Source organism: Canis lupus, chromosome 10 (assembly GCF_048164855.1).
Source record: "Canis lupus baileyi chromosome 10, mCanLup2.hap1, whole genome shotgun sequence".
NCBI lineage: Eukaryota > Metazoa > Chordata > Mammalia > Carnivora > Canidae > Canis > Canis lupus.
In genome coordinates, this window is record NC_132847.1 from 67,547,755 (window position 1) to 67,563,154 (window position 15,400).

A 15,400-nucleotide genomic window follows, 5' to 3' on the forward strand; every position below is an offset into this window, starting at 1 on the left:
CAAATACTCATTGGGACATTTGAATAAATGTTTTATCTTCTCCAACATCTTAGCAATATATTTCAAAGAATATAATTGGCATATAATTGGAAAATACCTATGACTTTTGTTAGTAATTAAAATCAACAAGCATGAAGGGGTGCCTGGGTGGCTCAGTCAGTTAAGTGTCCGACTCTTGGTTTCGGCTCAGGTCATGATCTCATGGGTCGTGAGGTCATGCCCCGCATGGGACTCTCCACTCAGCCAGGAGTCTGCTTGAGATTGTCTCCCTTCTGCCCCTCCCCACCTCTCTAAAATAAATAAATACATCTTAAAAAAAAAAAAGAAAAAATCAATAAGCATGAAGATCACTGTGACTTTATAAACTCCTAGTGAGCGTTTTTCATGAAGTCACCATAAGGTTTTCATAAAAATCACTTTTTCCAAAAGAAACTCACACAAAGAATGAGACTTATTACTGACATTGGAAAGCAGCAGTTCTGAGGTGGGGAAGGACATGGTGGCTTCCCCTCAAGAGTTCAGAAGCCCTGGTGGCAGGGAAATAAAGTCGTTCACAGAAGAAAGGCACCATGCAACACAAACTGGAAGACTTTTTGAGCAAGAGAAACACCACTGACCACAACCACGCACTGCCAAACTCTGAAAATGAATTTATTAAGGTCCAATTAGTAAGTTTTTAATTTCAAAAAGTCCAGAATATACTCACATGAAAGTCCAAGTTCACTTCATTCACTTCCCACATAAAATGCTTTGTATTTTGTAAAAAGAATGTGCAAACACCTTTCTAACTGGCTCCCCATGTTCTTTTCACTGTGGGCACCTTACAAGTCTGCCCTCTGCTCAAATGCTGACTGAACGCACTTCTTCCTTCCTAGACAAAACAATTCTACTGGACATCTTTCTCTTAAACATACTCCCAACGTTCCCATACCTGCTTCATGACTGGGACTTTACTGGTTACTTATTATAACAAATTGGTGCAATAACTAGTTCATCTGGACAATCCATTGAACAGATATCACCTACGATGGTGGCAGTCTATTGGAGGTGATTCCGAAGGAATACACAGTATCCAGTCACATACCAACACACTCAACCCATTTGCTACAGGAGGGTCTTGAGCCATTTAAATGAAGATCCTTTATTCACTTGGTATGTTTCATTTCTTTGCATTGTCTTCACCTCTACATTACAGTTGTGGCTACCAAGAGCTGGAAATTGGCTCCTTGGACGAAATTTGGGATTGCTAGACATATTAATTAGGGCGTCCTGGTTATTTGTGACAACTGTTTCCAGTCCATCTGTGATATAAAAAGAAGTCACTCTCAACTCAAGTGACCACTGCATTTCCTATGTAAAACGGCAACTTAAGTAGCTTTCCTCTCAACTGCCACTCGTGTGGTGCAAAGCAGGAAATCCCTTTTTAGAAAAGGTAAGAGCATAAAAAGACATTTCACATTTAAAAAAGAAAATCCTTCATGGGAATATGTCCTAAGTAAATAATCAATTACATGGACAAAGTTTTATGTACACAGAATTTCTGCAACGTTATTTATAACAGCGAAAATTAGAAATGACCTAAGTAGCCAACAATGTGGGAACGGTTAAATAAACGGAGTTGCATCCATTAAGTGGAATATTGTATAGCCATTAAAATTATGTTTTTATAAAATTTTTAATGCCATAGGAAATTGTGACAACTCTGCAGTGGAAGAAAAACACTGGTTATAAAATTGTTTACGTATGATGCCAATTACATAAAAAGGTATATAATATACATAGAGGCATACACAAGGGGAAAAGCTGTTAACGGTGGTTACTTCTGGGTTGTGATATTACCAGTAATTATTTTTTTCTCTTTTATACATTTCTGTATTTTTCAAGTTTTCTACAATGACTATGTATTATTTTATAATACAGAAAAACACAGGCTATTAAAACATTCCTCTGATGTACTGATAATTAGAATGCACTTGGAGATTATAAATATGTGGGAACAATAGTACTGCATTTCATCTCCAGTAACTTTTTTTTAGAGTACATATTCTTTTGGTAATAAATTTACATTCCCGGTTTTAGATGTGTTATAACACTTTGATAAAAAGGTAATATTAGAGCACTGTTTCATAGCCTAAACAAATACTGGCTTTGACATCTAGGTTCTTCTATGTCCTAGAAGATTTAAAATTTTTAATACCCTTTTTATCTTTTTAAGTAAGGCATACTGCATACATACATTACATGCATGCTTTCTAAAAAATAATTCTAATTTACAGTTTCCCTACATAAGGAAAAAAAATGGAGTTAATGATAGTTTAAAAACAGCCTATAGTCTTATCCATCACAAGCATGCTGACAGGCATAAACATGTTTATTAAATGAAATGTATCGTTTAGAAATAAAAAAAAAAGGGAAGCCTGTATGTAGAAGAAGTTGTGGATTCAATTAGTCAGAATTTATTCTGACTTGCACCAAACCACACAAAATCTTTTGAAGTCTAGTTAGTGTAGTCTAAATGGACACTCCAGAGTCTGTTTATGAATTCCATTGCAAGATCTTCACTTTCTACTTTCAAAAGGAAGGGGGATCAGGATGAGGGTGGTCACATAAGCTAATTTGCAACATCTCTCAAGTCTTGTTGGGTCTAGGAACAAATACTGCCATTGGTTAGTGTTTAAGTACACGAGTTTATTTTTCCTCTCTCTCTCACACCCCACACCTTGCCCTGGCATCTGGGTAGGGGGAGGCTGTTCATCCCTCAATCAAGGATGGCTGGCTTCTCATCTTAGTTGCCTTTCTAAACCACAGAGTGGTCATTGCTGTGAACTCCGGCCAAGATGGTGTGGTTGAGGGAGGAAGCTGAGCGGTCAGAGCCTTCCGTGGGGCCGCTGGTGCTGTCACTGCGCTGGCAGCAGAGGATCTGTCTGAAGGTGGCGCTCATCTCCTTGTCGCGGTAGGAGTAGATGATGGGGTTCATGGCAGAGTTGAACTCAGCGAGCAGAAGGAAAAACTTCTCGTAGGCCAGGACATCACACTGAGGACAGCACACATCGAGAAGTAACAGGACCAACCCAGGAGTCCAGCAGATGATAAAGGCACCTACAAAGACAGGGATCAAGAAGATTTTCAAAAAGAAGAACAGAAAAAAATACATAATTATGAAGCAAGCAACCGTAATGTGAAATGACTTCAGTTCAATGTAAAAATGCTGAGATTCAAAGCCACCGGATCATCATCTGAAATGAAATGCTAATTTTCGGAGTGGGGGGGGGGAAGAACAGAAGAAAGTTTTAATGTTAAAATAATTTATAGAATCTCACTGATTCAGACCCTACTAAAATTTGAGTATTTACAAGACAATGATGATCATTACTTTGAGCAAAGCTTAGCAACTGAGATATGAATGACTGCATTGGGTATACACACCTCAACACCTACAAGGGGGGGGGGGGTTTCAGCAGTATAATGTTGTTTTAGGGCAAAAAGTAAGTCTGTGACAAATGCCCCTTAATGTTTAATTAAGGAATATTTTCTGAATTCAGGTTGAATGGACCCAAATCCTTGCTTTGTTATTTAAAAAACTGGGTGATGGGGCACCTGGGTGGCTCAGTGGTTGAGCGTCTGCCTTTGGCTCAGGTCATGATCCTGGGTCCTGGGATCCAGTCCCGCATTAGGCTCCCTAGAGGGAGCCTGCTTCTCCCTCTGCCTATGTCTCTGCCTCTCTATGTCTCTCATGAATAAATAAAATCTTTAAAAAAAAATAAAAATAAAAATAAAAAAATAACTGGGTGAATTTAGGCAATTATTTTCTTCCGTTTTCTGACGTGGAAAAAGAGAACTTATATTTAGCTCATCAGGTTTGGTGTAAGGAGTAAATGAGTGCTAAGAAAATAATTGTTAAGTATGTATTTTAGCAATGACAACAATAATACTGTTTTTATCTGCTCAGCATCATATTTCCAGCGATATGACGGATGTTTACTTTTTATTCAACCATCCCTGAAAAGATGCTGTTCTGTATGCTTTAAAAAATACTAACTCACTGAATCTGCACAACACCATATGAGAGAGAAACCATTATCCCTTCAAATGAAGGGACTGAGAAAACACTATGTTGTATTTCTGCTCCCTGGACTTCATAAAACCTTATTTATTTATTTATTTATTTTTAATAATAAATTTATTTTTTATTGGTGTTCAATTTGCCAACATACAGAATAAGACCCAGTGCTCATCCCATCAAGTGCCCCCCTCAGTGCCCGTCACCCATTGACCCCCACCCCCCACCCTCCTCCCCTTCCACCACCCCTAGTTCCTTTCCCAGAGTTAGGAGTCTTTATGTTCTGTCTCCCTTTCTGATATTTCCTACCAATTTCTTCTCCCTTCCCTTCTATTCCTTTTCACTATTATTTATATTCCCCAAATGAATGAGAACATATAATGTTTGTCCTTCTCCGATTGACTCATTTCAAACCTAAATAATTTAAACCAAATTTTATGCTTTAGCTGTTTCATTACTTTAGATCAACTTTTCCTTTCCTCCGAACCATACTGAATTATTAAGATCTTACTAGAACTGTCCAAAAGCATGGAAATACAGACTATATTCTTAATTTCAGTTGACTTTGTTCCTAAAATCACTCATTTGGCTCCCAGGGAAAATGGAAATTGTGAAACAGCACTAAAATCTACCTTGTTATTCCAGGATCTGCTGTCGGCCAAGAGGACACGGGTCAGCAGAACCGGTGGGCACCATCACCTCCCCTTACAGCTTCACCCCATATATATAACCAGGCTCCACGGGAAACACACGGTGAACACGGATGACCACTGAAGTGCAACTGCATCTTCAGACTGCAATGGCATTGGCCTCAGTAGATTCAGGCTTGGACTGGGGTCGTGGATTTGGACTAGCCTCAAGGAGTGAGTTTTGTAAAATGTAAACACATGAGATTTAGTCTCCAAAAACAGCCCCGTTTTAAATGCGAGCTTTCTTCCTTGAACCTATTCTGCAGGGAAATGAAAATAAAGGAGGAAAGTACCCTCCTCAAGCTCTTTGTTCGAAAACACAAATGTGTATTGGTTTTCAACTGCTGTTCACTTTGAAGACTGTCCAAGGTACTTCATTTTCTATTAAATACAATACCTTAGACTTGCCTTAGATAGAAAGAAAAAAATATTTCAAATATCAGGAGATAATAGCCAAGGACCTATTTGAACTTCAAGTAAAAATGTTAATAAAGCATTCATTCCAAGTCCTTGAATTTCCTTGCTTGAAAATCACTCAGAAAGCTAAACATAAAGGGAAGTCAAAGGAATGCCTCTTGGGTTTCAGAAATAATGCATTATTCATTGAGAAGCCAGGAAGGGAATGATTCTCAGGGTGGAAAATGCTTGGATGGAAAATGCATGGTCCCATTATTCCATTTACTTGGAAACTAAAAACACGCAGGCCCTTCATGAATGGGAGAGCATTCTTGCAAGTTTCCTTTCCCTTTCTTTTATCAAAGCTCTAATTGAACTCAAAATCAGAGCTTGATTAGATACCAGCAACATGCATCTCAACAGATTTATTTTAAATAAAATGATCTTTTTCTCCTCCCGGGCAGCAGAAGGGAACATCCTTATTCTCATAGACTTTAAGTGACTGCATTCAGCTATGGGTCATTTGTTGTTTAAGAATTTCTTCCATTTTTTAAATTAAAAAAGAGCAAGATCTTTTCAATAAAAGCCAGAGTCTCAGAAACTAACCCTTGGGTCTTACTTTTAGACCAAAAAAAAAAAAGGAGGCAAGAAGATTTGTTTGATCAGAGACAGGAAGTGGGAAACACCAGGCTGATACAGGAGCTAATACATGCGGACACTTCATTGAGGAACTTGGAATCATCTCCCTTCTTCACTGAAAGCAACTGTTTTTAGTACTGTGATCAAGCCCAACCCACAGTCCCAATACTCTGGTTCTTCAAGACTCGATTGAGTCATTTGAGGCTACTCACAGTACAGGCCTCAAAAATCAACATCTAAAACCAATCACACAGTTTTCCAGTATTTTCTCTTCCCTTCTCTTTCACGGAGGTGCCAACGACCAAACTGACCAAAAATGAAGATGGACTACGGATATGGAACAAAGGTGCTGAGGCTTCTAAACAACAGTGAGTGGGGGTGCCTAGCTGGCTCGGTCAGTAGAGCGTGCAACTCTTGATCTTGGGATTGTAAATTTGGGCCCCACGTTGGATGCAGAGATTATTTAAAAATAAAATCTTTTAAAAAAATAGACAGTGAGTGTGAATGTTACGAAATCAAGTTTGCTCAAAGTATGGGTTTACCCCCAGGCTTCTAAAACCAAAAACTACATAAACCCAGGCCCCTATAAGTAATAAGTAGCCAACCATAATTCAATTGGGTGATAGGACTTGAGACATGGATTATGGACCCTATCAACTTAATCTGTAGAGACTCAAGTGCATACCTGTAGCAGGTTAGTAAGAGTAAAAAGGATTTCCATCTCCCTGTCAGTAAAGTAGAAAAGTGACAGCACCCTGTCTACTCCACAGGGTGTGGTGAGAATCACATTAAGGCAAGACATGTAAAAGCTCTCTATACACTGTGCATCTACTTGACTCTACTACCTATAGCCATTGTGGGTAGCACGAGAGAAGGCTGATGGAGAGCACACTACCAGAGCAGATTTCCTCTAAGGGCAGAATGTGGAAACACATTTTGGACTGTAGAAAACCTGGCATTTCAAAAAGTTCTAATGACACCACCTCGACTCTAAGAGATTCCAAGGACTTGCTGTTGAGTATAAGGAGGATAAGAAGAAGAAAAAGAGAGGGAATGCAGAGAAGCATGGGAGCCCTAAATCACCTTGGAGGTTCTCATGTGTCAACTCAATGCCTATACCAAGATGGCAAATGAAATGATGTGATGCTCAGTGGGGACACTGCTTTCCAGAACATTTCTGATGGACATAGTCCCATAGACCAAGGCCTAAAACCAAGGTATCATATGCAACAGTAGGAAAGTAAGAGGAAGTATAAGTAGTTTATAGTTATTGTAACATCTGTCATGAAGGCCTGTGTATCTGGCTAAGACATTTGAAATTTCTCCAGGGTGGCACACTAGTTCTCAGGCCCGGCCACATTTTGCAACAACCCATGGGAGATTATAAGAACCATCTCACCTACTTCCCCCATAAGATTTTAATGTCATTGGCCTCACTGCAGAACACAATAATAGAATGGAAGAAGAAAATAAACTGGATTAGAATCAAGACAGAAACACTGGATGTTTCCAAATTCGAGAAGGGAAATGATGAAAGTCTGAATCATGGCAATGGCAACGTGGATGAATAGGAAAGGATCAGTAGAGTATTTAGGAGATGGAGTGCATGAAATGGGTAAGGTACAAAGAGTCCCAATTTCCAGGGGGGTGAAGGAAAAACAATGCTATCTTTCACTGAAGGAGGAACCACAGGAAAAAGGGCTGATCGGGGTTTCTGGGGGAAGATGAGGAGACTAGGGATGATGAGTGCGAGTTTCCCCATCTGTGGTCTTGAGGCACCTGCCAGACTTCAGATGCAGATGTCTTAAGGGCATGGTAGGCTCATGGCAAGTAGAGTCCTGGAAAACTGTCTCCCAGAATGCTGAACAAGAGTGGTTACCTTCTGCACTATTTGTCCATGTTACAAGTAACTCAGGTAGCTGGATACTGAAAAAATATCCCTGGGTTAGAATAAAATAGCTGAAGTTACTCTCCTCTTAGAACAAGCTTCATTCCTTTCTTACGCATCTGTCAAATCAATCTGTGAGGGCTCCGATGCCCACAAAGATGGAAGAAGAGGTGCTGGAATGTAGACGTGAAAGTCAGGGGGGAAGGAGGCTGTTTTGGAACAACAGGTCACAGCTGCAGAACCAGATCACATTACCACACCTTCCCTCAAATCTACACAACCTCACCGGCTGAATAATGCTTACCATCTGGTCCCACAATTAGAGTCTTTTTTTCCTAGAGTGACTTTTCCCTAACGAGCTGAACTTTGCTTACATATGGAACATAAGAATCAACGTAAAAGAGAGAAAACCTTTGACAGAGAAGGCGGCTAGGGAAAGAGCCCAAGTTTTTGACAAAGGAAAACCAGAAAACATTTCCAGTCTGGCTGGCAAATTTTGTGTTTTTACCCCAAAACCAGACAGCCCACAGATCTAAAACAAGTCAAGGTTAACCCAGTTCCATACCAGGGTTGTGTTCAAGTCAACCTCTTCGTCGGCCTCTCTCTTCTTGTTTCTCCAAGGATCTAAGAAACAGTCTAATCTCAGAGGCTTGTGGTAGAGGCTGAAGGGGAAAATAAATGTTCAAATACATGCACTCCTTCCATTGCCACTAAATTGTGCATGGGTATCTTGGGATCCCCAAATTCCGTCCAATTTCTGTAGTTATATTATGATTTCTGCTATTAAGGAACACATAAACAATATGGCTAAGAAATCCTTCTAAACTATGTATCATCTTAAAAGAGGCTGTTAGATAACAGACCACAGATAAAAAAGCTTTTTCTTAGGTCTAGCAGTCGAGGGGTCACTGCAATTGAGATGTAAACGACTTTGTGAAATTAAAGTTTTTTTCTGAAAGAATAAACTCGACCCTTTATAAAATCCATTTCCTAGAACACCGAGAAGATAAAATTAATACACTTCTGCTTCTTCATGGTCAAAGCAAATGCTTCATACATTGAAAGTTGCATGATTTCATTCATCGTGTGAGGTACTCCAATGTTTCCTTCACTCCCGAGAGCAACATTTATCCTTTAAGGAAGGATATGAGCAATATACAGATCTTGGGGTGCCTGGCTGGCTCAGTGCGTGGAGCTTGCAACTCTTGATCTCTGGGTTATGAGTTCGAGCCCCACTCTGGGTGTAGAGGTTACACAAAAATAAAATCTTAAAAATAACAACAGCAACATATAGACCTCAGAGCAGAATGTATTATTCATTACGTTTTCTTTTGAATAAAAGTTTTAGCTAAACTGTCTTTAGCAACACAACAACTGGCTCTCCCACACACAGAGAATGCCAACACTGCTTCGCTTGGAGTATTTTACACTCTTCTTCACGCTAAACTACTGAGTACATACACATACCTACGCCCCCCCATCCTACAACAGACTGTCAATCTCATCCTGCAACTGGACATGGGAAAGCATATGCTGCAGCAGCTTGCATGCCAGTGTCACCTCTTACAGAAGAACATCTGTGCTTGACAACAGTGAGTAGAAACCACTTCTCCACGGCTACAACCCTAGCCAAGTAAGCAATACCTTTCATCTGCCTATTGCAACAGGCTCCTAACCAATTCCTCTTCCTCCATGCCTCTTCCCTAAAGCTTGCACAGAAGAGCCAAAATGATCTTTCATAAGTGTAAGTCAATTCATATTACATCACTTTCCTGCTTAAAATCCTACGAAAGCTTTCTTCTTGAACCCCTTACCGTGATCCGTAATGCCCCATAGGACTGGCCGCTCATCCCTCATTGCCTAGATTCTAATCACACATGCCAAGCTCATTCTGGTCTCAGGGCCTCTGCGTTGACGCCTTCTTTACCTAGGAACACTCCTTCTGTAGATCCTCACGTCTACTTACTTACTATTAAATATTGCTTCCTCAAAAGCTACCCCTGGTTATTCTAATGCTGCACACCTTCCCCACTACACTTTTTCCTATCTTGTCATCTCTGTACTGCTTATCTATAGACCCAAAAATCTCTTATTGATTTAACATGTTTATTTTCTATCTTCCTTCAATGAGAATGTCAGCCTTGTAAAGGAAGTAAATGTCGTCTCCGTCACGTCTGGATCTCTTGCACCTAGAACAGTAGCTGCCTACGGTGGACAATCAATGTGTCTGTCACACAAAAGTCACATGTAACTGCCCAATATACCTATCCAAAACAAGGAAAATTAATTAGCAATAAGGTCACTGAGTAAGGTTTGGAAAATAAACACTGATGCCAACAGGATGCAAGGTCTTTCTCTGATTGGGTTCTACAGTGCATTCAAGAGGGAATGAGGTGGACCCTGGAGGCAAAAGTCTTACCACATATGCATTTGTTACTGTAGCATAAAACTAGTCTACTGCTAACAATCCTGATGGATACCAGATTATCTATGGAATCTTCTGAGTTCTGGAGAAACATGTTGGGTTTATGCATTGGGTTAATGCAATACCCATGTTGCTGCCCTGGATCCTGCAGGAGCTACCTAGAAAAAATCACTAATCAACCTGGCCCAGCTTTGTGTTAATCCCTCAGGATTCAAAGTTCCATGTAGGGGCATAAGAGAGGCCATGATTAAGTCTCATACCCACACCCTAGCTATCAGGGAATAGGGAGAGAGAATATATTCTATCCCTTGGCATATAATTTCTTACTATCCTTCTTATACTTCTAATCACTTATCATCATAATCAGCATTCATGCATAATACTCAATGTGAATATTCACAACACTTTTCCAAGTGTCATACCTGTATTGGTGTGTTGTTTTCATATGTTTGTGTCCTGATAATTTATAACAGGCTGCTTACCTCAAAGAAGATCCATAATTTATGAGAGGATAAGGATAATTCTCATTAACCTAATTTTTCTTCCCAGCGTAGTATATCAGCTGCTTTCCTTTCAGCGATTGATGTCTAAAGAATGGTCTGAAGCTAAGTCCTTGAATTATTACATCTTTTTTTCCCTTTATGGAAAGTTTGAAAAAATGTAGAAAAATATAAATAGGAAATTTTAAAAATTACTTAGGAGTCCTGCAGTCTAGAGATACTTTAGTATGTGATCTTGTACTTTTATTAAAGTGTTGCTTCTTTTAAATTCTAAATGTGTGCCTTCTTTTCTGATTGCATAGGAAATTAACATGGAATGACTGTTTATTAGTGATGGGGAAGCGAATTAGATCTTTTATCTTTAGGAACATTATTTTGTTATCTGATTGGTGTTTATATATAGGGATGTGCCCTAATTTGGTCAATACAATGTCCTCTTGAATCTGTGAGAACATTAACTATAATTTATTTGAAGCTGCTTTTTGTTTCCTGGAATACATCTGTTTCAGTGTAAGATACTGCAATAAATGCAAAATCCACTGCAGGGACACCACACTTCAGGGAATGTGTATTTATGATGCAGAAGACTTTCCTGAATAGGGGACTCCCTTGGGAAGTAAACTGCCATCAAAGCCAGCTTTGTCCTAACCCTAAAATACCCAGTGATGCCATCTAATGGGTAGGCTAAATACGTGTTAAACAATCACATGGGGAGAAGCGTGCTTCTCTGAATGTTCTTATCTATGAACAGTGAATACGAGGTTGCAATAATGTTTAAATAAAACAGAAATAGCATGGCCATCTCGTTAGCTCCAAATTCAAAGAAATCAAGAGACAGCTAGCAAACTAAAAATGCACTGAGTTATATGTCCTTACACATCCAAGGCCATAGCCATAGCCATACCCCACTTCCAGCTATAGCTAATACTCTCTGAGAGTAGTATACGACCCATCAGCACACAAAACAGGAAATGGTTAAATTTACTTTTAATAAAACCAATACATATTAAACTATGTTAAAATGGATCACCATCTCTCCCTTTCCTCCCTAAACATGTTTTCTGATTTCTACCCAGCTCTTTTCTGGAGTGAACAAGCCGAGGATAAGACTGGCTCACCAGAGCATTACCATAAACAGTGCTCCTCCAAACGCCTACCAAAGCATTTTCTTGTGAGTGCTTACTATTCTCAAATGACAGATTTTAAGCTTATACAAATATAATTTATAAATATGCACACATGTATACTATGAATGCATACATAACACATGTGTGTATATACGTGTGTGTGTGTGTGTGTGTGTGTATATATATATATATATATATATATATATATATATATATATTCATACCCACACCCAGAACAGTCATTGCATTTTAGTGTCTTTAAAAAAAGAGAGATTTATTTTCTTTTACACACAGTAAACTTGAGACCCAAACAAAGAAGGATGCCACTTAACATATTCTTTACATTGAAAATAATTCACCATTCTCAGAACAGTGAAATCTGTTTTGCCTTCTGAACCTAATGGTTGCAAATTTTTTTAAAAAGCAAACTTCACCCCTTATTTTAAAAATAATAAATCTTAAATCTCACTGAAAATCAATGTTGTCAACTCCAGACCAACATCAACTAACTCAGAAAGTGATACTAAACATATCGCATGACTGTGGTCCAGCTGTTTCCAAGGTAATTTGAATAATATTTATTCCTTTAAAAAGATAAATAAAATCCACCCCCCAGAATCTTTCCCTAGCAAAAGTTCAACATAAACAAGGAATTTATAATTGGTTTTACAACATAAACAGGGATTTATAATTGGTTTTGCAACGTATTTAATTTTTAGCTATGAGTTAAGATTCTCCCAAAATGACGCAAGTCTGAAAAATGAGTACTAAAATCTGGTTGAAAATATTCACAGAATGTAGTTGATGATAGTATCCTATGGATTTCATTTCTTTACAGTTCATGAACTACTGGCACGGACCAGCAAGATATGTATTACTCAAGAGACAAACTCTGAGGACAAAGAAATGTGATAACAATTTCATTTATAACTCACTTCCTTACAAACAAAATGGGGGAAAATATTTAACCTAAAAGCAAATTCAGAAAATTTTGTGAAATATTCTTGCAACCCAAAATGTTTCAAAGTTATACGTATATATGGACAGCCCGGGTGGCTCAGCAGTTTAGCACCACCTTCGGCCCAGGGCGTGACCCTGGGGTCCCAGGATCGAGTCCCACGTCAGGCTCCCTGTATGGGGCCTGCTTCTCCCTCTGCCTGTGTCTCTGCCTCTCTCTGTCTCTCATGAATAAATAGATAAAATCTTTTAAAAAAATTATACATGTATAAATATATATTGTATATATACTTTTTTTTTAAAAAAGTCAAACAACATGAAAAGAAGAACAGCAGAGACAGTAAATATAATTGTTCTTTTTAATATTGGCTAGCCCTCCTACAGTGGCTGAATGTTCTGGATTGATATTTACGAAGCACAGATTCTTGGCAGAAGAGGAGGGAGACACAGTCTGTTCTGCTAGAATATGATAGCTGTGTGCCTATGATACCTCTCATTATCAAAAACTTTTAAGTCTGAAAAACAAGCTGTAAAAGCAATCACTCAATTGGGAAGCGGGTATTTAGGTTAAAGAGCTCCAGATTTAAAATCATAAGCATATTTTCCTACATGAATTTCAATTATTTTAACTACAAATTCAGAGCAAAACATTGGTTGCTTGAAACTAACAAAACTAAGATTAAATATCACAAAGCAAATTCTAAGACATAAATCCCAAACAAAAGTCTATCAGTTCTAAAGCATTCAAAATAAACTACAACAGGGATCCCTGGGTGGCGCAGCGGTTTGGCGCCTGCCTTTGGCCCAGGGCGCGATCCTGGAGACCCGGGATCGAATCCCACGTCGGGCTCCCGGTGCATGGAGCCTGCTTCTCCTTCTGCCTATGTCTCTGCCTCTCTCTCTCTCTCTCTCTCTCTCTCTCTGTGTGTGTGTGTGACTATTATAAATAAATAAAAATTTAAAAAAAAAGAAAATTTAAAAAATTCAAAATAAACTACAATAATATCACTTCTGGGAATTTGTCGCACAGACTTACACACAATTGCGCATGTGCAAGGAATTATTTGGAGCATTATTTTTCAGTTTAATTCCAGTATAGTTTGATTCCAATATAACATACAGTGTTATATTAGTTTCAGGTGTACATTATAGTGATTAAAAAATTCTATACATGACCCAGTGCTCATCGTGGTAAGTGTCCTCTTAATTCCCATCATCTATTTCATCCATCCACACCCCTACACCCCCTCTGGTAATCATCAGTTTGTTCCCTGTAATTAAGACTATTTCTTGGTTTGTCTTTTTTTTTTTATTCGTTCGTTTTTTAATTTCACCTACAGATAAAATCATATGGTATTTGTCTTTCTCTGACTGACTTCACTTAGCATTATACCCTCCACCTCCATCCATGTTGTTACAAATGGCAAGATTTCATTCTCTTTCATGGCTGAGTAATAGTCTATTGTATATATACACACCACATCTTCTTCATCCATCAATAAACCGATGGTCATTTGGGCTGCTTCCAAAATTTGGCTACTGTAAATAATGTTACAATAAACATAAGGGGGCATTCTCTTTTCAAATTAGTGTTTTCATATTCTTTGGGTTAATACCCAGTAGTGGAATTACTGGATTATGTGGTATTTTTAGTTTTTTGAGGAACCTCCATACTGTTTTCTGCAGTGGCCATATCAGTTTGCATTCCCACCAACAGTGCATGGGGGTTTCTTTTTCCCCAAATCATCACCAACACTTGTTGTTTTTCAGTGTTGTTTATTTTTAAAAATAAGAAATAGTCTAGGTCATCACAAGTAGAAAAGTAAATTATATTGTATTCATAAAGTGGAATCCTTTTCAACTTTTTAAAGTTATTAAGATATTCTATCCTGACTGATACCAAATGATCTCCAAGATATGTTGTCAAGTAAAAAAAAAAAAAAGATAAAGAAAAATACGTATAATATGCCATCAATTGTGCTTTAACAGCAACCAAAAAAGCATGTGCAAGCTCAAACACAGATACCCTATAATAAGACCCAATTAAAGCTACCAATAAATTTAAAAAGCATTTAGAACATGAAATTATAAAAATGATGCTTAAATGTTTTATTTGAACTCAAAATACCAATATGTATTCATTTGCCAATCCTTTAATATAGAGCCAAGACTTTATATGTGAATTTGGGTCTGCTAATTGGAGCTCTGTAACATCTTCCACACAAAGCCACACCAATAAAAGCATCACACATTACTTCCAAATTGGCTCCTTCAAAGTGGAGTCAGAACTTTAAAATTCTTGTAAAGCAGTTTGAGTACAAAAATCTTGCAGATTTTTTATGGTTTCTCCAAACTTCGAGTTGTTCTCATCAGCAAATCTAAAGCAATTTCTTTTTGCAACTTGCTGTCATTAAATATTAACAAAATATCCACCTCAGTTTTCCCAGAAACATCTTGTTGTATTCATTTTTATTCAATACTGTAATACTTAATTAGTTACACTATTATTAGAATTACTTGGCATAAACAGCATCAGGAGCAAAAATGAATTGGAGCTGAATTACTTGGTTTTGAGGCTACAGTCTACTGGCTTTTTTATTCATCTAAGTATATGTGTGCGTACTATATGCCAGGTACCATCCTTGGTACTGGGGATGCCACAGTGAATCCGGAAGAAAGAAATCTCTCCTCTCATTGAGCTTAGGTTCTAGAAAGGATG

The 15,400-nt window shown here is 38.2% G+C and overlaps 1 protein-coding gene across 4 annotated transcripts in view; it reads right to left on the minus strand.

Annotated features, from left to right (window-relative positions):
• Positions 1-630: 630 nt before the first annotated feature.
• The window catches only part of LPAR1 (lysophosphatidic acid receptor 1), a 132,649-nt gene continuing 117,879 nt past the window's right edge, over positions 631-15,400 (minus strand). For all 4 annotated transcript variants that reach the window (XM_072842321.1, XM_072842322.1, XM_072842320.1 and 1 more), the window contains exon 4: positions 631-3,099. In XM_072842321.1, coding sequence (XP_072698422.1) covers positions 2,798-3,099 — 302 coding nt within the window. In that variant the 3' untranslated portion in view covers positions 631-2,797. The remainder of the gene's footprint in view (positions 3,100-15,400) is intronic.